General features: G+C 39.6%; 2 protein-coding genes across 5 annotated transcripts in view; one reads left to right on the forward strand and one right to left on the reverse strand.

Annotated features, from left to right (window-relative positions):
* Nucleotides 1–927: 927 nt before the first annotated feature.
* On the forward strand, nucleotides 928–3,596 carry LOC308698110 (zona pellucida sperm-binding protein 4-like). 2 transcript variants are annotated; one of them, XM_081377977.1, is made up of 7 exons: nucleotides 928–1,651; nucleotides 1,731–1,918; nucleotides 1,992–2,089; nucleotides 2,161–2,318; nucleotides 2,395–2,587; nucleotides 2,657–2,937; nucleotides 3,485–3,589. In XM_081377977.1, the coding sequence occupies exons 1-7, from the start codon at nucleotides 949–951 to the stop codon at nucleotides 3,559–3,561; spliced, it is 1,698 nt and encodes a 565-aa protein (XP_081234103.1). In that variant the 5' UTR covers nucleotides 928–948; the 3' UTR covers nucleotides 3,562–3,589. The 2 variants fall into 2 exon arrangements, with proteins under 2 accessions (XP_081234103.1, XP_081234104.1); XM_081377978.1 differs by lacking the exon at nucleotides 2,657–2,937 and having other exon boundaries at nucleotides 3,485–3,596.
* Nucleotides 3,597–16,902: 13,306 nt separating this feature from the next.
* The window catches only part of apobb.2 (apolipoprotein Bb, tandem duplicate 2), a 33,444-nt gene continuing 25,484 nt past the window's right edge, over nucleotides 16,903–24,862 (reverse strand). For all 3 annotated transcript variants that reach the window (XM_081377981.1, XM_081377979.1, XM_081377980.1), the window contains 3 exons: nucleotides 21,987–22,045; nucleotides 21,536–21,903; nucleotides 16,903–21,448 (listed from right to left, as the gene is read on the reverse strand). In XM_081377981.1, the coding sequence (XP_081234107.1) occupies nucleotides 17,172–21,448; nucleotides 21,536–21,903; nucleotides 21,987–22,045 (4,704 nt within the window). In that variant the 3' untranslated portion in view covers nucleotides 16,903–17,171. The remainder of the gene's footprint in view (nucleotides 21,449–21,535; nucleotides 21,904–21,986; nucleotides 22,046–24,862) is intronic.

The raw sequence follows: 24,862 nt of genomic DNA on the forward strand, positions 1-24,862 counted from the left end.
TCCGATTGGTGAATCTGAATGTAGTGTTTACTTGAATGCTAAACAAGTGATCGGCTGATGTGCGTTTTAGCATTGCTAAGAGAATTCCCGCTCCTCCGGGAGAGAGAGCCTACAAGACCGATGCGTCTCACAGGTGTCTCTCATCAGTAATCACGCCACCGGCCTCGCGCCGTTCTCCCACGCCCCTCAGCCTTGTCCTGCTCACCACAGTAAACATAATGAATGGTGACTGTAGAACGCAAAAGCCGAATCCCAGACATTTTGGCCGATCTCGAAATCCAGGGCAGACTCGTCATGGAGACTCCCGATAAAACAACGTCTTTTAAGTTTAGAGTCAACTAGTAGCCTAGCCTTGTTGTTTAACTGCGCTCTCTTACCGGCTTACTGGCTTGGGAGTGGCCTCGTAGGGCAGCGAAGCAATTGCATTCTGTGAGTTGTTGTCTTTCATCCACATGAGCCAAAAATACATTTTCTGGCTTTTCTCAGTCTAGAAGGCTCCAAATTCAAAAATAATTTCACATTTCTACGACATAAATGGCCTGTTTTAAATACACATTCATCTTTCCAGAAGTGAAGTACCCCTTTATACTTTCTTAAAATATACAGGCCTGTTGCCATGAGAAAACTATGATGTGTTTCAAAGAAGAAGAAAAAACAATCCAGAATAGCTAAAACATCTAATATAAAAAGGCTGAATTCAGAAGGGCAGAAATAGTACTAGCATACTATTCTGAATTCAGCTCAATGTGGTTTTATGTATGTTCAAAAGGGAAAAATTTACTTTTAAGAAACAATAGAATCACCCAGTTGCATAAACTCCCACTCGTGCAAGTCTGGAGAATCATGACTGTTAATGAAGAGGGAGGGATTATCATTAATTAGCCAAAGTCTGTAGAGTACAAAAAGACCAAAGGGCAGCACCTCCGCAGTGTGACTAGCTGTTGAACAATGGCAGGAAGTTGGTGTGCTGTTCAGTCTCTGGCACTTTGTGTTTGGCTCGGTGCTCTCAGTCATGCTGTTCCGAAGTGGAGTGATCTGCCCCAGAATCCTCAAGCTCTGATGTTCCAGCAAACTGACCAGCGGTTTCAAAAGCCAGTTCAACAGCAAGCTAGTCAATGGTTTCCTCAGCAGGTTCAAAAGCCGGTTCAACAGCAAGCTAGTCAATGGTCTCCTCAGCAGTTTCCTCAGTCAGTTCAACAGCAAGCTAGTCCACAGTTTCCTCAGCAGGTTCAACAGCAAGCTAGTCAATGGTCTCCTCAGCAGGTTCAAAAGCCAGTTCAACAGCAAGCAAGTCAACAGTTTCCTCAGCAGGTTCAAAAGCCGGTTCAACAGCAAGCTAGTCAATGGTCTCCTCAGCAGTTTCCTCAGTCAGTTCAACAGCAAGCTAGTCCACAGTTTCCTCAGTCAGTTCAACAGCAAGCTAGTCAATGGTCTCCTCAGCAGTTTCCTCAGTCAGTTCAACAGCAAGCTAGTCAACAGTTTCCTCAGCAGTTTCAGCCTAAGCAGCCAGTGGCACAGGCAGAGCCCCTTGACAAATGTACTGTAGCTGATTATGAGCAGATTCAGTGTGGACCACCTGGTATCAGTGGTGCTGAGTGTGCTGCTATCAACTGCTGCTTTAATGGACAGCAGTGCTACTATGGGAAGGCAGGTAAGAGTGTGGAGTCAATGTAGAGGCATTCATGTTAAACTGATCCTCAGCAATAACCTGCTCTTGTAACTCGTTCCAGTGACTGTCCAGTGTATAAGAGATGGTCAGTTTGTGGTAGTGGTGGCTAGAGATGTTACTCTGCCTCGATTGAGCCTGGATTCAGTCCGTCTCCTGGGTGGAAGTGATCCAGCTTGCAGTCCTGTGGGATCCACACCTTTCTTTGCTATATACCAGTTCCCTGTCACTGCGTGTGGCACAAGCATGATGGTGAGTAGCTGCTTGTGGTTTTGTTCTGAATGGCTTAGAATGGATTGGATGCCAACAATGTTACTATTTGCAGGAGGACAGTGGATATGTGGTGTATGAAAACAGAATGACCTCCTCATATGAAGTGGGTATCGGACCACTTGGTTCCATTACAAGGGACAGCCATTTTGAGTAAGTGATGTATGCTTTATCATAAATGTGAATCATTGATAAATGCTACAAGCTCACTGTTTGTTGTCAAGGCTTCTCTTCCAGTGTAGGTACTCTGGTAGCTCTGTGGAAGCTCTGGTTGTGGAGGTCAACACCGTTCCTCCACCTCCACCAGTAGCTGCTCCTGGACCCCTCAGGGTGGAGCTTAGACTGGCAAATGGTCAATGTGTCACCAAAGGCTGTGCAGAAGGTAAATGTTTGCCCCAAGTATGCTTAAAGCCTTTCTAAAACTCCAGTTCCTAGTTAAACACTGCATTCTTCCTCAGGGGACGAGGCGTACACATCCTATTACAGTGATGCTGATTATCCAGTTACAAAAGTCCTGCGGGAGCCTGTGTATGTTGAGGTGCACATTTTGGAGAGGACCGACCCCAACATTGTCTTGATGCTGGGACGTTGCTGGGTGACATCAACCCCCAGTCCACTCAGTCTACCCCAATGGGATCTTCTGGTTGATGGGTGAGTAAGGCCAGTCTTTACCCATCTAGTGTGCTGTAAGGCATTTCTGACTGCCTCTTTGCCTTTCAGATGCCCTTACCAGGATGATCGTTACCTGACCACATTGGTTCCAGTGGCTGGATCATCTGGTCTTCAGTTCCCGACCCACTACAAGCGCTTTGTTGTGAAGATGTTCACATTTGTTGATCCAGCATCACTGGCTCCTCTGCAGGAAACCGTATGCTCTGCAGTAGAGGGCTGCATTGGGATTGAGTCCCGCGGGACCCAACGCAAATCTCGCGGGAGCGGGCGGTTTGAACTTTGCTGCGGGCGGGAATGGGCGGCTAAAAAAAACACTGCTGGATCGGGAGGTAGCCTTGCAACATGATGGAGATGTCAATATTGGCGGTTTTCCACTACACCGTACCAGCTCGGCTCGACTCGCCTTTGTTTGGTTTTCCACTGTGTAAAAGTTGTAACTGTATCTGCTTCCAGGTACTTTTTTTCGTACCCCCTCCGGTGGGGTTCTGAGCGAGCTTAGGCGATACTAAAATGTGACGTGAAAACACGGCAGACTGCTGATTGTTCAGAGAGAAGCATCACTATTCCCTGCGTCATCATTGCACGCGCAAGACAGAGTATCCTGAATAAAAAAAAGCAAAAACGAAAACAAAACCATCCAAAAACAGCACACTCGATTTCCTCCATTATCCTGTGTGTATGTGTCCAGTAGGCAATGCCGGCCAGGGAAACGAAACAAACAACCCCATGAATCTCTTTAATAATAGCAATACAAATATGTGTTTTATCCTGCGGGACGAGAGAAGACACAAACTTCTTTATGCTTTAAACTGACTTCAGGAACCATGTGAATTTGGTATTTAAATGCTCCTCATGCTTCTACAAATTCTGTTACAGGAAGAGACGCTTCCATCAAGACCATCTCTAGTGGGCAAACTGTGGTGTCTAGTGGAGAGGTTAAACTGGTCATGTGAACTTCGATTGAATAAATTGCATGAAACCAACAGTGTCTCTTTGGTATTGGTTTTTTTTTTTTTCAACTGGAGTTGGAACTTTCATGACTTTAGTTTTATTTATTGGGCCACACTACTAAAGGGAAATTCCATTTTTCCTTTACCAATGTTTATTCTGACTGGGTTTTTTGACTTGAACTAAACAAGCCAATTTTTTTTTTTCACAATTCTTTACATCAGTCATCAACTTATCTGGCAAATAAATCCTGCATATGAGTTAACTTTCTCTCGGTCAAATGAAAGTGTAATAAATCTGATGAACTGTAAAAATGTCAAATGAGAATAATCATGATTATCAGTTTAACCATTATTGCAGAGACCTACCCACTTTTATGTGAAGGGCTTTTAAATTCTTTACGCATTGATAATCCAGTTTCACTTGTGACACCAATGAGCTCAGTTGGCCCATGAGGAGTAGGAACAGAGAGCTTGAGCGGGCTGTTGGTCACAGAGGGCTTTGCTTGAACACTGCTTTCATGATAGATGTTCGTGTGCATCTCCAGACCACAGTGAACATAGGGAAGTGAGTACCAATCTCAGTCACAAACTCAATGCCAGTTGACAGGGTCAAAGCAAATTTCCTCTGTATTGTCATTAATTCATGTTAGTATACTACCAATCAAAAGTTTGGACTAAGATTGTTTTAGCATTTATTTGATAAAACAGTAAAATTTGTAAAATATTATTACAATGTAAAATGACTTTTCTGTGTGAATATATAGTAAACTTTAATTAGGGGCCAAGCCCCTATTTTTATTTTTCTTATTCCTCCCGAATGGGAGTCTATGGCAGCCCTATTAACAGAACATAGGGAAATTATTAAATTTGGCACACTTGTAGGGATGGTAAAGAATAGTTATTGGACCAATTTTGGAGTCTCTTGCACCAACTCTATAGCGTTAACTTTTGAACCTTTTGATCTAGAAAAATTAAACTTAGTACACCTGATTTCTCTCAATATGCAGATCACATTCAATGTCTTACACTAAGAGTCTGCCCATTACGGTAGTGACCATTTTTTCTCTACTCCTTTAAATTTTGATCAATTCTTATGAAAATTGGTTCAGATGATCTTTGGACTGAGCCGCACATAAATGATTGAACAGATTTTTTTTTAATTCATCTTTGTTCAAAAGTTATGATGTCAGAAACTTAACAAGGTCGACTCAAAATTGGTTCTGAGGCTTTATCTTGGCTAAACTTTAATCAAGCGAAACGCCACCTACAGGTCATGAGATCTGAAAAATGGTTATTAATGCTCATAACTTTTGAACAGTTTGTCAGAAAATCGTAATCTTTGGCGTCCATGGATTCCTTGTGTGATGACAGGATTGGATGAACCGCGTGTCCACCATTTTGAATTTGGACATAATTGCAATATCTTTTAAACAATTTGACATTTCTTCACTAAATTTGGTAGGAATCATCAAGGGTACTGTATGTCCTGAAGGTACCCAAGAAGTTTGAACACAGTGCCACCTTGTGTTCCAGAGATATACTTTTTTTTGCAAAAATGCTTTTAACTTTTAAAAACATTGTTTAAAATTAGATTTATGTCATTATGTTCCTTGGTTTTTGCCAATTCCGACGATATCTCATTTGTAATTTTCTAACAATGTGACTGTCCGCCATAATGAAGAAAATGAAAAAATGTTGACAAATTTTGCTCAATTTTGTAAAAAATTGGCTCAGATGATCTTTGGACCAAGGTGCACAGACCAGAATGGAGTTTTGATATTCACCACCGTTCCCGAGATATTCGTCTTCAAAGTTGACCTTGCTAATTGGTTATCATGCTAACCAGATGCCATTCTTTCTAATGTGGCTATTCAGCTATCAGGTTAACCATACGTCACATTAGCATTAAACTAGCTTAGCATGCTAATCTAGTTAACATGCTAAGTAATGCTGTTGTGTTTTCAGTTTCACACCGAAGGCTCTCCTCTGCAGTTCAGTGAGTCAGCGTCAACTGAGTAGCGTAAGCTGTTAAGTCCTGTTGAGTCCTGTGTCGGACAACTTTATAATTATAATTGTATGTAATGTTGTGTCATTTTAATTCCTTTATTATCTGAGTAAGCGTTGTACTAATGTTCTATGTTCTTGTACTATGTTCAATTTCTGCTGTTTTTGCTTTTCTGGGGCTTGGCCCAGAAATCGCTGCTTGCAGCTATATTTTATTCCTGTGATCAAAGCTAAATTTTCAGCATAATTACTCCAGTCTTCAGTGTCACATAATCCTTCAGAAATCATTCAATATGATGATTTGACACTCAAGTAATATTTCTGATTATCATCCGTGTTCAGTCATTTTTTTTTTGGAAACCATGAAACACTACCATTTAAAAATGTTGGTCAAGTAAGATTTAAAAAAATGAAATGAAAATTATACTTTTATACAAAGAGGCATTTAACTGCTCAAAAGTGATATTAAAAACATTTATAATGTTACAAAAGATTATATTTCATATAAAATGCTGTACTTTTGAACTTTCATATAATATTTTAATCTTACAGTTAAATCCGGTCTCTACTTCATAAACGCCAGAGGAGAACTAGCCCCCGACTGAGCCTGGGTTCTCCCAAGGTTTTTTTTTTCTCCATTAGGTCACCTAATGGAGTTTTTCGGTTCCTTGCCACTGTTGCCTTTGGCTTGCTCAGTTGGGGATACTTAAATGTATTAATCGATTCACCAGTGCTATTGATCTGCATTACCAAACGTGGATGTTTTACACCAGAAACAAACACTGATGTACTATTTTATTTAATACTGTGAAGCTGCTTTGATACAATCTGTATTGTGAAAAGCGCTATATAAATAAAGTTGACTTGACTTGACTAACTTTCTATTGATCAAAGAATCCTGAAAAATAAAAATATATCACGTCTCCACAAAAAAATTACTTTTCAACATTGAGCTGTGGTTGGTAAAACTGTACTCACGTCAATGGGGATCATCTTAAGGAGATTGTGAATCATCTTGCCATCTTTTGTATCAAGATACCCAAGTTCAGCACCCTGAAGCTTGAGGTACACCATTGCTTCAGGAGCATCCTGGGCCTTTAAGTCCTCGATAAGCTTGTTGACACTATGACTGATTTCATTGACTATGTTTTGAGAAGCCTGCAGGACACAGAAGAGATTGAGATTGGAATCCAGCTGTAAAGAAACACGTCCATTTGCAACTTTCACTACATTTAATACCTGTCTCTTCTTCCTATCGTTTCTCATGAACGGCAGCATGTTGTCCAAGACCTCATTGAGTTCGGCGGGCATCTTGTCAGCTTGGTCTTCATGATAGTATCTGGGAAGAATCCATCGTCACCAAAGTGAGCCTCCACAATGGGCTCAAAGCCCTTTCCCGCTATGCCAATCTGAAAGCAAGAATCAAGGACATTAGGGCTGCTTGATTATGGCAAACAGAATTTGGCAAAAATCAAACAGATTTCATAGGGCCATAATCAAGTAAATGTTGGACTTTTATTGAACTCTGTACCTCAATCAAGTCCATATCAAATCCAAAAGCATTCAAGGTCATCTCCAGCATGACCTCCCTTGGAAGTTCATTAAGAGATTCAAAGATCATGTTTCCCTCTAAAGATCCAAGTCTGTAGTACCAAGAGAGTTTGTTTGGTTCCATGAGCATTTCAATATCATTGGCTTGAAAGGCCTCTCGAATCTAACAAGAGCTGTTGGTTTATTTAACAGCTCACCTCGTCAGGTACAGGAATCCGTCTGTAGACCTGGACCGCGGCCTGTTGGACTGCAGGGGAGGCAGCCGGCTGCTTGATGCATTGAATAACAGACGACTGCAAAGCAGGACGCGCAGCTCCCAGTGCAGCCAACATGTTGCCTTTAGACTTTTAGGGTAATCTAATGAGACCAATTTCATGATGTTTGGCCAAACCGTTCAGCAGTTATAACTAAAAACTAAATTCTTCTTTTCTCTTGACCAGTAGGTGGTGCTGTGCCACAAATGTGCAAGTACAATCGAGTCATGATTATGATGACTTGTACCAAGTTTCGTCCCAATATGCTGAAGCATTGGAGAGTTATAGCCTAATGTCCATTTTGGCGTGTCAAATTCATTGTACAGTATGAGTACGATTTGGTCTATCAAAAATAATTTACAAAGTTTTTCTTTAAAATACATGCACACATTACTCTGAAGCACAACAGTTACTGTACAGTGCTTGGCACTGGTCGAAAAGAATACAAAAAATGACTTTTTGATTGATCCCTTCTTATGGATTAGGATGGCAATAAAATGACCAACATGACCTTGGTGTTCGTCAAAAAACAGACGGGGATTTAGCCTGGAATTTTTATGCAGATAGTAGGAGAAAAACAAAGACATTCTGGAATCAGACGGCAATAAAATCACAGTTTAACTCCTGTAAATGTTGCGTCCCCATGAGAAACAATTACCATGAATTTATTAGCATGTAGGAATTTGTGTGAACATACCTTCAAAGAAAGAAAGACGTGTTCCTGGTCACCTGTGCAATCACCGATCTGTTCAAGGGCGTAATCAGCCACTGCCTGGATCTCACTGGTGACTCCATCCTTCTCAAAGAGCCTTGAGTCACAAAGAATAAAGATGTTGTTTTGATGAAAAGTTCACTTGCGTGAAACATGGACAACAGTCAGTGAGACAAAACTGTAATTTATCTGAAAATGTCTTTTCACATGGTTGCAAATTAAAAAGTACTATATTTATGCATTTGGCAAACACTTTTATCCACCGCATTCAAGGTAAACATTACCAATCTAAATTTTGGAATAATAACATTGTGCATGAATTCCCTTGGAATGGAACCCAAGATCTTGGCCAATCCTTAACTGTTTGAACTACAGAAATACTACCAATTGGTAAAATTCAACTAGTTGACTATTTATTTTTACCTTAATCTAAGGTTTTAAATGGAATACATTACTACAGCAGTCCCTCACCTTCTCACAGCATTGCTGAGAAGCGTAGTAGATGGGTTTACTTGGCTTGAACTTTGCTATCGCCAACATTTCCTTCACAAGGACGCGGGAGGGCCGGGGGATCATTCCCATGGCATATACAGCAGCATCGATCTCACCCGAGAACTTGTCAAAGGTCCGGAATATCTGCATGACAGCACTGCTGCATTCTGGTGTACCGCACTGTAGCAAAGCCTGGTACGTCAAAGACTGAGATATTTCGGCTACGAGCTTGTGGGCCAAGTGGGCTCTCTTACGTCCATCGTTGGTCTTAGAAAGCCCAGCTATTTCCCTCAGAACAACAAGAGCGGCTTCTTTATCCTGGATGGGGCTCATGTCAACACTGCTGTCTGGATGGAGGGGTTTCATGTTGGCCGTATCTGGAGGAATAACAGTGCATTTTGCATTCAGTTCGACATGCAAGCAAATTATGAACATTCATACCAAAGAGATGTTCTCTTACTGTGGTCAAAGACTCTGTCACTGTACTTAGCAACTCCCAGAAGAACTCCCACTGTTTGCCAGTATTGACCATGCCATATTCTCCTCTGGTTGAGTCAAAGTCACAGAGACAAACATCAGTGTATGAGCATCAAAGATACTTAATGTGCATTTATGCATTTAGCAGAAACTTTTATCCAAAGCATTTAAAGTTACCATGAAAGGTAAAATGGACAATTCTTATTTTTCATGGAATATCACAGTATTTATTATAAATTATTTATATGTGCACATCAGTATTTTGCTAAATTCATGTTCCTTGTAATCTTGAATCAGAACTTCCTCTCCCTCTTGTGGCGACATCTCTTCTCTGATGACGAGGGTGGGGCAACCTGTCACTCACATGAGATCAGTCAATAGCAAACCACAACCATCCAATCAATTCCCCACGGAAAAAATCAAGCCCCGCCCACATTTGTTCTTGATATTGTAACAGTCACTGCATGTCACAGGGTTTATTTAGTCCAATTGTGGGTGCTATTTGTTTCCTAGCCACTAGGGGACATTGTATGAGATAAAACAGGAAGCAGTAGAGTAAGTGCTAAGGTATGTTTGATGCTGCCTCATGGTTGTTTGCTAACTGTTTCCCAGTCTTGTTTCAGAAACTGTTTGTTTCTTGCTCAAATGTAAGTTTAATTGTTTGTATGAATTGGTTGGGTGAACTGATGTGGAATCTATATAGTTTAATTGATGTGTTTGATGTTTTCTTGTAGAGGATTTGTTTGGGATGTAACTGTTGCTCATCAGCTGTGGATACTGCTAAGTGTTTATGACCAAACACCCTGCTTATACTACTGAAGCACTCTTCTGATTCGTTTGCTGGGAAACCTTACGACTCACCGAACAACTAAGCGTTGGACAACCTTCTAATTCATCACTATCCACCTTTGCACCTATGTTCAAACTACAGATAAGACTGGTTTCTTTTATTTTCTGAACTGTTGGGGTTCGTGAACCTCAGAGGACTGTGATGGACAATTCGATACACCCACATGTATATACTAGCTCATGAATGAATTGTATCTCTGTATACAGGTGTATGTTTTGTGATACATTGGGTTTTTGGATAATAAATGAGTAAAGCTTTGAATATATGAAGAAAGAAACACTACACTTGTTTGTATAAGAGTTTATTTTAGATATTTTTCAACTGAGAACAATTGAGCATTGCACACAAGGACCCCCTTTTGAAATGTAGCTTGATCAGTGCAAAGAAGCAGGGACAGTTATAATATACATCACAATAGGAAAGAAAAGACGGAGCAACTTACGTTTTTTTGTCATTTTCTTTTTTATTTCAAGGAATTAAATCAAAGTATTTAAATGAATTTAAAATGACAAAACAAATGGTAATCAATTTGAACTATTGCCAAATGTTTTTATTTTTAAATATGCACACAATCACTCATATTCATATGCTTAATATGTAGAAAAACCAAAACAGCAAAATATTTCTTGTCTCATGACATTAAGTTATGAATCACTTAAATGATTCAGGCTATAGTTTCAATTAAAAACAGCAGAATTCAAGGGGTTTGCACCACTGGGTTTACTGTTATTGACATATCAATCATAAAACAGTGTTGAATATTGTTTAGGTACTTCGATCTTACCTCACACTATTTGAATGTAAAAAAAATGGAAGTAACATGCTGAAATTCATCTTATGACATTGGCATTGCTAGAGCTATGCGCTACATTTACATGAGCTACAGGAATTTATTATTTCACTTACTTATGTGAAAAGAGCACAAGAACATGTTTTTCGGTACAAGTTCCAGAGGTCATGTGGTGCTGATCATTATTAAACTTGTAGATGCAGGTCTGGTTGCTTCTGATAAGCTGAGCAAGAGGATATTTCTTGGGAAGAGAGAAGGACAAACATTGGACATCTCAACCTACTTGTCTCCACTGGGTTTTAAAGGGGTCATGATATGGATTTTCTTTTATTATTTTAATGATTATTATTTTAATATGTTCCTTGAGGTTCCCTCTATAACTAATAGTCACAAAAGTTTAAGCCTTGCCAAATTAAATATTCCAGCATAAGAAGAAGCAAAAGGGAACTCCTTTCGTTACTCATGTGCTGTGACTGAGGGAAGTTTAAACATCGGAAGCAGTTATCATAAGTAAACATAATCAGTCTTAAGAACTAATAAGGGAGAACAGAAACAGGTGTGAATGGTTAACTAATCAAGATACACAATGAGGGCAAATGAACTGAACTGGACATGACAGAAAATAAGAAGACATAAACATTTTTAATGTTAAAGGAGATCTCCAGTCAATTTTAACATTGAGCTAATTTTTTTGTACATTTTGAGTGCTGTCAATACAGAGAACAACGACAAAAATCTGTGTTGCCTACACCATGTTATCCTCTTTTTAATATTTGCACCCTGTTGACTTCAATGGGGCGAGTTTAAAAGGCACAATATGTAACTTTTTTGCTTTAAAATTAGCAAAAATCACTATATCTATGTTATATATTTTTTTTTTTAGTTGTGTACTTACATTATCCCGACTGTTTACATCAACTTTCAAACCAGGAGAAATTTTAATTTAATTTTTAGACACGTCACGTTTCTTTATTTCCGGTTTATCGCTGCCAATGTCGTCATATCTGTGTTGTCCCTGGTTTCCGCCTATGTTTTCCGCTCGTACTGCCATGGTAACCAGAGCTATGAGCAGAGCCCACTGATTAACCAAAGCGACAGAAGCAGACAACTGTGGAGTTCGCAATGTCTATCTGCACGCTGTTGTTGTTTTGTTCAAACATTATGGACCATGGCAAGCAGACTTTGGATAAAAAAGGAGAACTAAAACGAGAATCAATATCAGTGCGGTGTTTTCGAGATGCCGAGAGCTCCCATAGACAGTATATAAACGAGAGCTCCACGTCCGAGACTTCGACCGCTTCTACATGTACTTTATTAAACAGGTGAGCACATTTACATAAAACTAATCGATGTTATATAGTTCAACAATGATAAAATGTTAGAATATGATCTGTATGTTATTCTAATGTTGATCTAGTTTACTGCAAGTCTCATACAGACAAACTAACACATACTTTTCAACACATTCAAATGCAGTTTAGTGTGCTAGTGTAGGCTAATGTTAGACCAGGTGAAACAGCGCTGCGTTACCTCACAAGTTTAATTTGTCTAATAAACTGACTTGTGAGTAGTAATTCTGCGTGTAGTTCGGTAGAATGAAATGTCCATTCCTTTTATATCCGCGGGACTCGCGTCGGGTGTGGAGCTGACAGCTGTCTCTTAGCAATCCCGAACTGCTTCATATCACAGTCATGATAAAAGTATCGATGTATTCAGTCATCCATAAACATTATTAGATCGGTCGGCTTGACGTTGACGACAACATGCATAATTCTTAGCATGTGTTGCGTCATCAAACTACGCCTTTGTTATTGTAAAGAGGTTAGCAACTTTTTCAAAAAGTTGACCTATCAGTGAATCGGTGCAAAATAAACTCATAACAGTTAATAAATAAAGGATAACATGACACGCATAAAAAACACTCAGCATCACCAGCAAGCACCCTTATGCTAACCATGAGCTCAGAACGGATCATTTAGGCCCTGTTTACATGAGAACGCTCCTGGATGAAAACATAAAAATATTTTATCAGATGTGCCTTTCGTTTAGACGGCGACAGCGTTTTTGGGGCTTAAAAACGCAAAAAAGTGAAACCACCCTCCAGAGTGGAAATCTTAAAAACGCTCCACCGTCGTGTTTCCGTCTAAACGGTAAAAATGCAAAAGTCTGCTAGACAGTGAATGAGTGATCACTAGACAGTGAAGGCACCGATCAGTGCTTCACATTGCCACCTAGCCGCCTGGAGTGCATACTACATTGAATTTCACACACTTTTGCGTCACCGTATGCATGCAGATTTCCCCCCCCATAACGCTCGTCTAAACGCAGAATAAAAAGTGATCACTTTTGCGTTTTCTCTTCAGATCGTTTCCGTGTAAACGTAGCCTAACGCTACAGACATAACACTCTCACATACTAGGCACCGTAAATCAATTAATATACTAATCATTCCAGATAATTTACCTCAAGCGGTCTGCTTTGAAGTTCTCAGAGGAATAAGACGTGCACCGAAGGAGAAGCATTTCCATTAGCTCCAGTCTGCCGGTATTGGCCAATCACAAAAGTCGATATTGCACAGCCAATATCACTGAATAGCCCACTATGTTTTATTATAATAATTACGCTACATTTATATGGCTATTATATTGTAGACTATTGAGTGGATAAAATATAGAAATCCTTTTAAGTAAAAAAATATATATATATATAACCCCTCCCCCCCCATCATTCAGAGGCCATGCTTCACCGTTGCTTTGAAAAGTGTATTTCGAGAACTCTCTCTGAACTGCACGCGCAGCACACACATACACGTCCAGCTACAATCATATTAATTTGAATCAGCAACCCAGAATATTTGTCACAAGCATTGATTAAAACAATGATGACAATAATCACATGGAGAAAAAAAAAAAAAAAACGACTTAAATTCTGGACCTTTGGCAGTGAGGGGGGGGGGGGGTTCGTTTGAACCACCCGAACCCCCCTGCCTACAAAACATTAACGTCAATTATTATTTGTAGTTGTGTTTTCTATTAGCAGTTCCAATTATAAGCTTTATGTATTTGCTATGATAGCTATGATGTAAAGCTTTTCCTCCGCTAGCCTGGTAACTAACATTACAGTATTGATGTACTCTTCACTGCAGTTTTAGCAAACTCTTGATTTTGTTAGACTGTTCATCGCCCCTTAGGAAAATAAACCATAATTTTGTGATCGATTGCTGTTTGTATTACCATCGTTTTCCAACCAGTATGATTAAATGGTGTATTACATCATGTATAAAAAGTATAAGAGAAAAAAAAACATACCACTCTGAAACGTCCTGTGAAATCAGTGCTTGCAAAGTGAGTGCTTGAAATCCGTTCAGCATAATCCTCTTGTTTGTTAACATTGTCAGGGTCTGAATCGGGCTGGAAATGGTTTGAAATAGACGCCACAGTTAATATTAACATTAGAGTAGAGCTTGCGGTTAAGAAGGGGCGGGACATTTCCCGCTGTCAATCACAACACACTGGGCCAGCAAACCAATCACAGCACATTTCATATTTCATCGAAATCGATGTGTTCAACCAGACTGGGAAGAGAGGAGCTGTAATAATGTAAAATTACAGTTTTTTAATCAATCAAGCAAGCATGAAAACATATGAGAACATATTCTAGTACACCCCAAAAAGAAAATCAAGACTTTGTAAAATGGTATAATAGGACCCCTTTACATTTACACTGTTCTGATAGTCTGGTTGATAATTAGTACTTGATTAAAGTCTATTTGAGACTATAGACTATAGATCTGGCTGAACATGAAATGAACATTTTTACATATAACCTCTTCAATGTGGATATGGATTATATTTTAGGAGGCACAATTATACTGTAGACTCTTAACACTGACCTAAACTAATTTTGAATGACAATGAACTACAGTACGCTGAACTATAGACAAAAAAATACACTTCTACACACTGATATTGATTTCCAGTGAAATCTTTTAAAAAGTCACCTTTTATTACAATATATATATATATATATATATATATATATATATATATATATATATATATATATATATATATATATATTAATAATACATTTACTTTAAATTATGAGAAATAAGTCACAACTATGGTTTTATTTTCTTGCATACATTTTTAAAGATTTTAACAGGTCTGAGAGCAGCAGATGATAGTAACTTTTTGTTCTTTTATGGAGTGCAAAAGTCATGTGGATCACTGTTATTATATTTTTATGGTGCTTTTTTGGGGTCTTTTTTGTTACTCTTCAGTATAAATTACCATCCATTTACCATGTAGCCCTAATAAACATCTTTACTTGGTTTTCCAGAGAAGAAATAAAGCCTGTATTTCTGTACTTCTCAACACAGGTCACATCAGAGTTAATAGGACATCATTCTGAAACTAAAAAGACTTAGAGAGATAAAATCAAACCAGAAAGCATGAGACAGCGATAAACGGATAAGAATAAAGTGAAGGAATAAGAGGAGGAAATAAAGAAGAGGACATTATTTAATAATACTATAATTTTGGGCAAAATATGATTGGGATATATGGCACTTTACCTGAAATCTAATTCCTAAAGGCACCAGCAAGTGTCAGTCTTGAGCAGAAATACAGATTTCCTCTGATCTGTACTGTAGACTGAAGAGTGAGACGTGAGGAACCCACAGGTAGAGGATGAACAGGTGTTTGCTGCTGCGCGAGTCTCCTGCTGTCTCTGCTGTGTGTCTGCGCTCGCGTCTACGTGGAGCTCAAGGTCTTGTGTCTGACGGCGCCGGTTCGACTCCAGAAACAGAGCTCGAATCGCAGGCATCAGGGCAACAGACGCTTCAGCTGATGCTGCGGCTGATGCTGATGCTGCATCACAAACGGGTGAGGAAGCTGATATTAGAGTAAATGACTGCAGACCATCTCGAAACTCAGCGCTTCAAGGTCCACCAGTGTCCACTTTTGAAGGCCCTCCATAATATTTCTGATACTTCTGCTGTCATGACTAATAGTTCAATAAAATAATTATAAGTAATACAATTTATTCAAATAAAATAATTAAATTACACTTTTATTTACATAAACTAGGAGTAGCACAATAATAAAGTAATTACTTAAAATAATTCTAAGTAATTAAATAAAATCAAAGTAATTAATAGTATTACTAACTATTCTACGGTCAACTGTTAGTGTTATTATAACAAAGTGGAAGCAATTGGTAACAACAGCAACTCAGCCACGAAGTGGTAGGCCACGTAAAAAAAGAGTGGGGCTCACAGTGCCCAGAAGGCGCCAACTTTCTGCAGAGTTCATAGCTACAGACCTCCAAACTTCGTGTGGCCTTCAGATTAGCTCAAGAAGTACATAGAGAGCTTCTTGGAATGGCTTTCCATGGCCGAGCAGCTGCAACCAAGCCTTACATCACCAAGTGCAATGCAAAGTGTCGGATGCAGTGGTGTAAAGCATGCCGCCACTGGACTCAAGAGCAGTGGAGATGTGTTCTCTGGAGTGACGAATCACGCTTCTCTGTCTGGCAATCTGATGGACGAGTCTGGGTTTGGCGATTGCCAGGAGAACAGTGCTTGTCTGACTGCATTGGGCAAAGTGTAAAGTTTGGTGGAGGGGTGATTATGGTTTGGGGTTGTTCTTCAGGGGTTGGGCTTGGCTTCGCCCTTTAGGTCCAGTGAAAGGAACTATTAATCCTTCAGCATACCAAGACATTTTGGACAATTGCTCTCAACTTTACGGGAACAGTTTGGCAATGGCCCCTTCCCGAGTTTGGTGTGGAGGAACTTGACTGGGCTGCACAGAGTCTCGACCTCAACCCGACAGAACAACTTTGGGATGAATTAGAGCAGAAACTGTGAGCCAAGCCTTCTCGTCCAACATCAGTTCCTGACCTCACAAATGCGCTTCTAGAAGAATGATCAAAAATTCCCATAAACACACTCCTAAACCTTGTGGAGAGCCTTCCCAGAAGAGTTGAAGCTGTTATTGCTGCAAAGAGTGGGCCAACTCCATATTAAACCCTAAATATTAAGAATGGGGTGTCATTAAAGTTCATGTGCATGTAAAGGCAGATGTCCCAAAACTTTTGGCAATTTAGTGTATATTAAATATATCAATTAAATAAACAATGAACATCACAAAATGTACAATCGAATGTAAAATTGTCAATGAAGTAGAAAATAAGAAGAGTTGAGTCTATATTTATAGTAAAGTGATCCATTTATTGTAATGTTTAAATGGGACAAGCAATATTTCAGGGTTTCAACACTAATTTTATCCTCAGCGGGAGGATGGCAAACATGTTTACATCATTGTGCTTGAGAGTGACTTTTAAAGTTATTCAGGATCTGTTCATGTCAATGATTATGAGGCCTGAGGTGAGCAAGCACACAGCAAATAAAGCCCAATGATTAGTTGAAATCAATCCCTTGATGAAATAATTCCTCTGGTGTGTATTCAACAAAAATGAAGGTTAATTTAGATTAGTTTGAATTACACTTAATTCACCCTGATACTCCAGAAGTGTAGATGGAGATGTGAGATTAGAAGAGCAGCCATACACAACTTTAAGGGCTAAATCGTTATACTCTGCTGATATATCTGTACTTGAATTGAACCAACGGGAGAAAATCTCTGTTTTGATATAAAACCCATCCGATGAAAAAATACTTCCTCTTTCTGTATCTCTTACATCAAAATCACTATGACTCGGCTGAGTCAAGAACATGTCTACAGCAGCCAAGAGGGTGCTCAGGGGAACAAGTTCAACTTTACCAAGAGCAGTGTGGTTTATTGCAACTTCAGCATATCTGTAATAGATATATGTATAGTTTGAATCAATTTCTAGCAAAGAATACATACGGCCAAGATCTCCCTCCAAGGTCAGCTGGTCACTAATGTCAAACCCAAACCTGGAATATTCATTATCAATGTACCCATTTCCAGTAGTCTTCAGATTGGATTTCAGACCATCAGCGTTCACAAAGATGTTAGCTTGATTATCCATTTTTCCCTTAAGTTCAGTAGACTCAGGCAATGTAGAATCTGTGGTTACTTGGGTTGCAGACTCAATAGAGATAAAGGAAAGAGTTGCATCCAGCTTCAAGGTATTCTCAGCATCTCCATGTCCAGCAGCCTCTAAATCTGGACGATCAAAAGTGTACTTGATCTTTAAGTTTGATGCTGCCTTTGGATGGGCCTTGGTGTCCGCAGAAAGTTGATGAGTGCCATCAATAGTGAAGCTAGTCAGGTTAATCTTAGCAACTGTGTCCACAGACAATACAGCCTCATAGATGTCTTCCAGAGTCAAGGTACTCTCATGATTACCGCCAATGTGGGCATTCTCCAAAGACAAAGAAGAGGCCAGTTTCAATCCACTATTTGTGGTCAGGCTAGTGCTTCCATTAAGCTTGGCCTTCAGTCCCTGAAACACGGAGGCAGTTGTGGCACTTACACGCATCCAGTAATCCTTCAGATAAATACCTGCATTAGCATTGAGGTTAAGAATAGAGGACTTGAAAGACACCTCAGAGACTAGGTTACCCAATGAAGGAACAATGAGACCCAAATCAATGATGGGAGCAAACCAGCTCTTCTGGTAGACAAGTTTGGCACTTAGATCAACGGGCTGGTCGTTTGTGGTAAAGTCATACCATAGGCCAGTATTATCATTAAAGTTCAGCTCTCTAATTGCTGGAATCTTGACAATGGCTGGCACAAACATTTCTACAGCATTTAAGTACCCAAAGCTGGTCACACTATTCACAACAGCGTACATAGCCATCTCAGCTTTGTTATTGCAGGCTGTGAAGTTATGGCTGTAGTTGTAATTGTTTAAGTAGGCGACTGCCAGACTTCTGATTTCTTGTATGTCAGAGTTGAAGGTAACAGCGTAGTCTTTCTGGACATCAACATTGGCTGAAAAAGACTCAAAGAGGTTGATCTTGGCAAAACCCCTGTTCTGAAAGTCAATAGCAACCTCACTAGGACAAGTCATGATGTTGGCGGCATTAGAGAGGACACCGTTGACAGCTCCGACAACCGATGTGACATGGGATGCCTTGATTTCCACCATCATATCGCTCAAGCGAGCCTTCCCAGAAGCAGCCAGCAAACTGTTCTTGATAAATGGAGACTCAGTTTCAACACTAGCATTGAATTCAAGGTGGCTTAGAGCAACAGCATCAGCTTTCACTTTCATCTTCATCTTGATCTGCATAGCATCGCTATCGGTATGGCCAGTAAAAGACAGCTTGGCGGCACCAAGGCCCATGTTCAAATGCAGATCACTCTTATGGGTGCCTTCCTCAGAGAAGTCTTGAAGAGCAAATCTGCCAGTTCCTTCATTTTTAACTGTCAGTGTGAATGCAGCATCGTCCTGGCAAGCTACTGCCTTCTGAATCAGGATGACTTCACCAGACAGTGAGTGCAAGGGGATGTTAACCTGGTTTTTATATGAAGTTTCAAGAAAGAAAGTATTGTTAGAGGCAGATCCATTAAGAGTCAACAATGCCTGTTGGTCTAAAGTCAGTTCAAAGTGTGTTAACTTGAAAGTTTCAGACACTATTACAGGACTTGTGTCGGGGATCGATATCTGTGCTGTGGATTCTAGATCGTAACTCAGAACGTTGAGGTTTGCAGAGGTTCCTTTAGAGTTAATGCAAGCTGTGAAAAAAGGGTATCTCTTTGAGGCGTTCTTGAACTCTGCAGAGGTTCTGGCGTTGTAGAGAGGGCTGCTGATTATGAATTCGCCATACAGTTTTCCAAAAGATGGCACTAAAAGAGATGTCGAAATTGCAGGAATCTGACTGTCAAGCTTGTTCTCAGCACTGGCAGGATGGAAGATTTCATTCAGCTTTGTGTAACCTTGGGTGTTGATCAAGCTAAGAATATTTTTTACATCCTCAATGATGGAAAATATCAAAACCTTGATGTACTTTGGTAATATTTCAACAACTTTGTCAATATGCATACCCTTCACAATAAATTCCCCCAACATATCCAATGCCTCACTGAAACGGTTGAAGATATCACTCACTAATTTCTCAAATGCACTGATCAGACCTTTCAGCTTTAATGCATTCTCTTGGTACAGAGCTTTCAAGGCATGTTTCAGCTGCACAGCTCTTCTCTCAAAGTTCAAATTAGACACAAAGTCACTTACATGATGAGGTATGTTCTGAATTTTAGAAGCAATCCCCTCTCGGTTGATGTATTTCCTCAGAGTCTCGCCCATGCTCATAAGTGTTATTCTGATGTTGTCAGGGCTTTGAGAAAAACTTTCAATAAAAGGCAAGCTAATTGATTGTGTATCAGTGCTTTTATCATACTTTAAGAAGCCAGATACTGCAAAGTCCTGATAAGAAGTGTTAGCAGTGTTGAACAGATTGGTGTGCACTTTTCCAGACCCTTCCAGCCCAAGCCGTGCTGGACTGTTGTAAGCGCTGATTTCCTGTTCTATGGCATAGTCGTTCACTTTAGCCTTAACCGTCAATTTAGTCTTTTGTTCAGAGGGGATCAGCAGAGTGTCAGACATGCTTTCAAACTGTGATTTAATGTAGACACCGTTGTGTAGGTTAAGGTTAAGGCTGGATGAGATCTTACATTCATGAGAGTGAGATATGGATTGTGGTTCTGCTCTTAGAAAGACTTTTGCGAAAAATTCATGACTTGCATGTACATATGGTGTGATTGTGAATAAGTATGAGTATGTTTTATCGTTACCATTAACACTGGCATCAAAATTGAAACTGAATGGAATAGTTGTACCATCAGTGTTGGTGTCAAAATTAAATGATATGGAATTGAAATGTATATGATTTTTGATTTTGCCAGAAACTCCAGAAATCTCTAGTTCAGTGTTGTGGTTAATGCGACTTCCCATGATTTTTCCAATGGTTTTGCACTGAGCAGTGGCAGTTTTGTTTTTGTAGGTGATCTCAAAGGTGTGCTTAAGCTCCTGCAGACTCAAGAGGCTTTGCAGTGAGGTTGTGCCATTGGTTCTCAGGCCATCGTTATTGAAGTTCAGAATGGCTTTGTGGACAGCTTGGTGTCCAATAAGTTTAACAGAGGCGTCACTGTGAATAGCTAGACCATTGATGTCCAGTGCTCCTGTGACCACGGAATGGATACGTTCTTCAATGCTGTAAGTTGAGGTCTCAATCTTAATGCTAACTGCTTCAACATCAGCTCTGGTCTCAACCACGTTTTGGATCTTCAGGCCAAGAACCTGTGCTTTTGTATGAGAATTTAGATCAAGCTGGGATTCCTTGAAGGTTATTTTAGCAATATTTAGCAATGTTAGAAGGTTGTCAAATGCTGTGTTGTTGGACAGAATTATCAGCTCTCCATTGGCAAAGGCTACAGCAAAGGAGTTCTGAGCCTGAAGAAGTTTTGAATCTACTTTCAGTGAAGAATTAATCTTTGCCTCTTGTCTGAATGGGAGGACTGAGACTGATTGCAAAAGGTTTCCTGAACCATGGACTGAACCAGCCTTGAAGAATCCTTCCAGGTTTCCATCTCCAGAGATCTCCTCGGCATCAACGCCAAACTGTCCATTGTGCTCCAGCGAAATTTGCACTCCAACACGGCTAGTTACTTCAAGCTTGCTTTTGGATTTTACACTGAGTTTTTCAGCAAATTCCACTTCCTCCTCAACACCAATCGTGGCATTGATAATCTTGTGGCAAAGCACGGCCTTTACGTTAGCCTTGAGGGAATCGCCAGGTGCGGTCTCAACTTGAGCAGATCCTGTGAAATAAATCAATCAATGAGCAACCATCCAAAACAAGTGCATGCATACAGTGCATGTGGTACTTTCTTCATTTATAGGTTTACCTTCGACCTTTAAGGAGAGGAGGTCAACAGGACTTGTGCCAGTGACTTCAAACTTAGCAGAATAACTTTCAGCAGGATCTCTGGCTGCAGACACAGCTGCTTCTAAGAAGTAATAGTTGCTGTTTAGTTTTCCGGACAACTCTACCAATCCGAGAGTCGGCACAGACAGCGACACATTCCCAGGAATGAAGAACTCTGGAAGGTTAACGCTAGCAGATTCAAATTCCAGACCAAGATGAGGTACAATTAGGTTTGGTGTGGAGAGGGTTGTGGGAAAGTTCAGATCCCTAGTGGATTTTCCACCCAAGGGCAAGGGAAGAGTGATGGTATAGTAATGCTGGCCAAAGTGATATTTAACAGCAGCCTCTCTGTTTAAAAAAGCATCTGTTAATTTTAACTGGTAACTGTGAATTGAATTAAAATACTGGTAAACATGGTGACGCTAACTCACACATTCAGGAACAATCTTTCAGGAAGAGTGATCACAGGCACGGTGTGAACTCCCAAATGCTGCACATAGGTAAAAAAAAAATAATAATAATTAAATGAAAATTAAGTCATCATTTACTCACCCTGGTGTTGTTCTAATGCAGTATGCCGTTCTTTTGTTTTTAGACCACAAAATAGAGAATAAAAAAAGTCATGCTCGCGCTTGTCCATATAATGGCAGTGAATAGTGACCAACCTCAAACTTTCATAGAAAGACGCAAAAGTATCACAGAATGGTCCAATGCATCACATGTCATATATTCCAAGTGTTCTGGGGTTTACGATAGAGCTTGGTGGAAAAGAAACCGTAAATTAATGTATTATTTAACGAAAATCCTTACCTTGGCTGCTTATCCTCTGTGCTCAACTGCATGCGTTCATGAGACTCTTATTAGTGACGCAGTTCACTCCGACTCACCCAGAAAAACACACAAGTTGTGAGAAATCATGAAATCATGAAGTACATCCATGTACTTTTTTGCTATATATTATCAGACAAACAGAGTTCCAATCAGAGCATGTGAGCGGAGTGGAGCGGGAGCGGGCGGATCTTGGACAGAGCGCAGAGCGGCATTTTTAAAAGGACGGAGCGTCGCCCTATTTCCCGCTCCAGTTTCGCTCAGCTCACACCACGAGTCTGAAGCATGCTCAGTCAAACCTAAACCTGGATCCATCTGTCTTGCACAGTCATCAACAGTAGACTATTTTCAGTCAAAACTCGGCTCAATAATGGAGCTCAAAAAGTAGGCTACTTCAAAAAGGAAAATGAGAAGTCATACAGGTCAGGTGTACTATTAATATAACTACCTAACAATGATAATGTGGTACAAGAAAACAAATGTGGAGACATCGTTTCAGTCAGCAAAGATTCATTTTGGAATCTCAAAAGACACATCTCTCGAAAACATGAAAGTGAGCTACGTGAACACGCTGGGAAGAAAACAAAAGGTTAGCAAATTGAATACGGTAACTTGTAACAAAGTGTAAATTAAATATAGCGTAATATTCAAACAAATTTGTTTTTTCATTCAAGTAGACCTAATGGTTCGTTTTTTTTTTGCCGAATTTGTGTCGTCCGTAATAGTATTTATATTATTAGGCCCATTTATTGTTTAAAGGGGTGGTTGATAGCTATTTCACTTTTTTCATTTTAAATACTGTGTAATGTTGCTGTTGGTGCATGAACAGTATCTGCAAAGTTGCTGCGCTGAAAGTTCAACGTAAGCGGAGATATTGTCTTTTAAAAATCAGGAAGTTTAATGCCTACAAAAACGTCTCGAATGGGACTACAACGAGATACTTCCCGGGTTTTATACGTAACTAACCCATACATTTACATCAACCCTCCCTCCGGAACATGTTCTGCTGTCGAAGAGGAGGAGTTATAGTGGAGAGCTGTAGCCGTCAGGTCTTCTGTGTTCAGGCTTCCTACAGACGCTGTAGTTCGTCAACAATGGTTCAAATTTAAGTTTGGTTATGTTCCTGATAATTACAATCGTAGTTTAGCTCTCTGTGCTGCGCATTTTACGGAAGACAGCTTCCAGAATCTACACGAGTTCAATGTCGGATTCAACAAGTAACTATTACTCCAACATGAAGCAGTTACAGCTTTAAAACCAGAGGCCACAACCTGCAAGTAAGATTTAATCATTTTAAATGTATTTGCCTGTATAATTTAAGACGTAATGTTTTAGTTTTATCAAGGATGTAAAAAATGCCAGCGCTGGCTTTAGTATATGACAGATGCGTATAAACATTTTGGACCCGAATTTGTAATATGTACAAATTTTGTAAACGTATTTTCCATGTATACTTTATGACGTAATTTTTTTTATTTGATCAAGAACGCAAACCAATGCCAAAGCTGTTTGGTTATAGTAGCTAGTTAGTTCGATGTTATTTTGTGTGCATAAGAAACGTGTACAAACTTCAAAAAATTATCGCAACAGCAAACTTCAGCTGCTGTTATCACATGTACACCTAAAGAAAACGACAAACTGAGTAAACTACCGGTAAGTTTTGTGAATAGTTAAACGGTTGTTCATTCTATCAATAAAACAATTTCTTTAAAAAACGGTATTACTCAGTCATGTATTCAGTTATATTAAATGTTTAATCAGGGGGAAAGCATATCTCAAAAGCTAACAAACAGCAGTAGCATTTTCAAGTAACAGCGTGTGGAAATTCTTTGAGAAAATAATAATAATTAAAAAAAATTACCATTCAGAAACGTTTAGTAAGAGCCGTGTTTGCGGAGGTTCTGCTTGACTCTCTTCATCACCGCTCTCTGGGTCTGATTCTGGCTCAAACTGATGAGGCAATATTGACACCATTACATTTGACCGGAGCACGTGCAACTGTCGCCCGTAAAGGTAATGGGCGTGAAGATTCCGGACGCAGTTTAGCCAATTACAACACACCGGCCAAACTAACCAATCTGAGCTCATTGCCTGTTTCTGAGGGAGTGTTTTCATAGACTCAGGAAGTCAACCGGTCGTTCAAATGACAGAGGAGGAAGCGGCTTACAATAAAGGTGAAATTTATGAAAAATAAGGCGTTTTTTAACAAACGAAACACGAAGACATGTTATATTGCAGCCCATAAACACAATCAAGCAAAGAAAAAAGGCAGTAAACCACCCCTTTAATTTTACAGCAGTTTGTGTGTATGGAAGCCAATTTAAATTTTAAAAGTGCGCGTTGCGCAAAAGTTCACTTATCAAAATTCTGGCCTGATAGTTAATTTACTTAAAAAAAAAAATGTATGCATATTTTTGTTTATATAATTTTTATTTATATTATTAGGCCCATTTATTCGTTTAATTTGACAGGACTTTTT

This window comes from Scardinius erythrophthalmus, assembly GCF_964197995.2.
Source record: "Scardinius erythrophthalmus genome assembly, chromosome: 11".
Lineage (NCBI taxonomy): Eukaryota > Metazoa > Chordata > Actinopteri > Cypriniformes > Leuciscidae > Scardinius > Scardinius erythrophthalmus.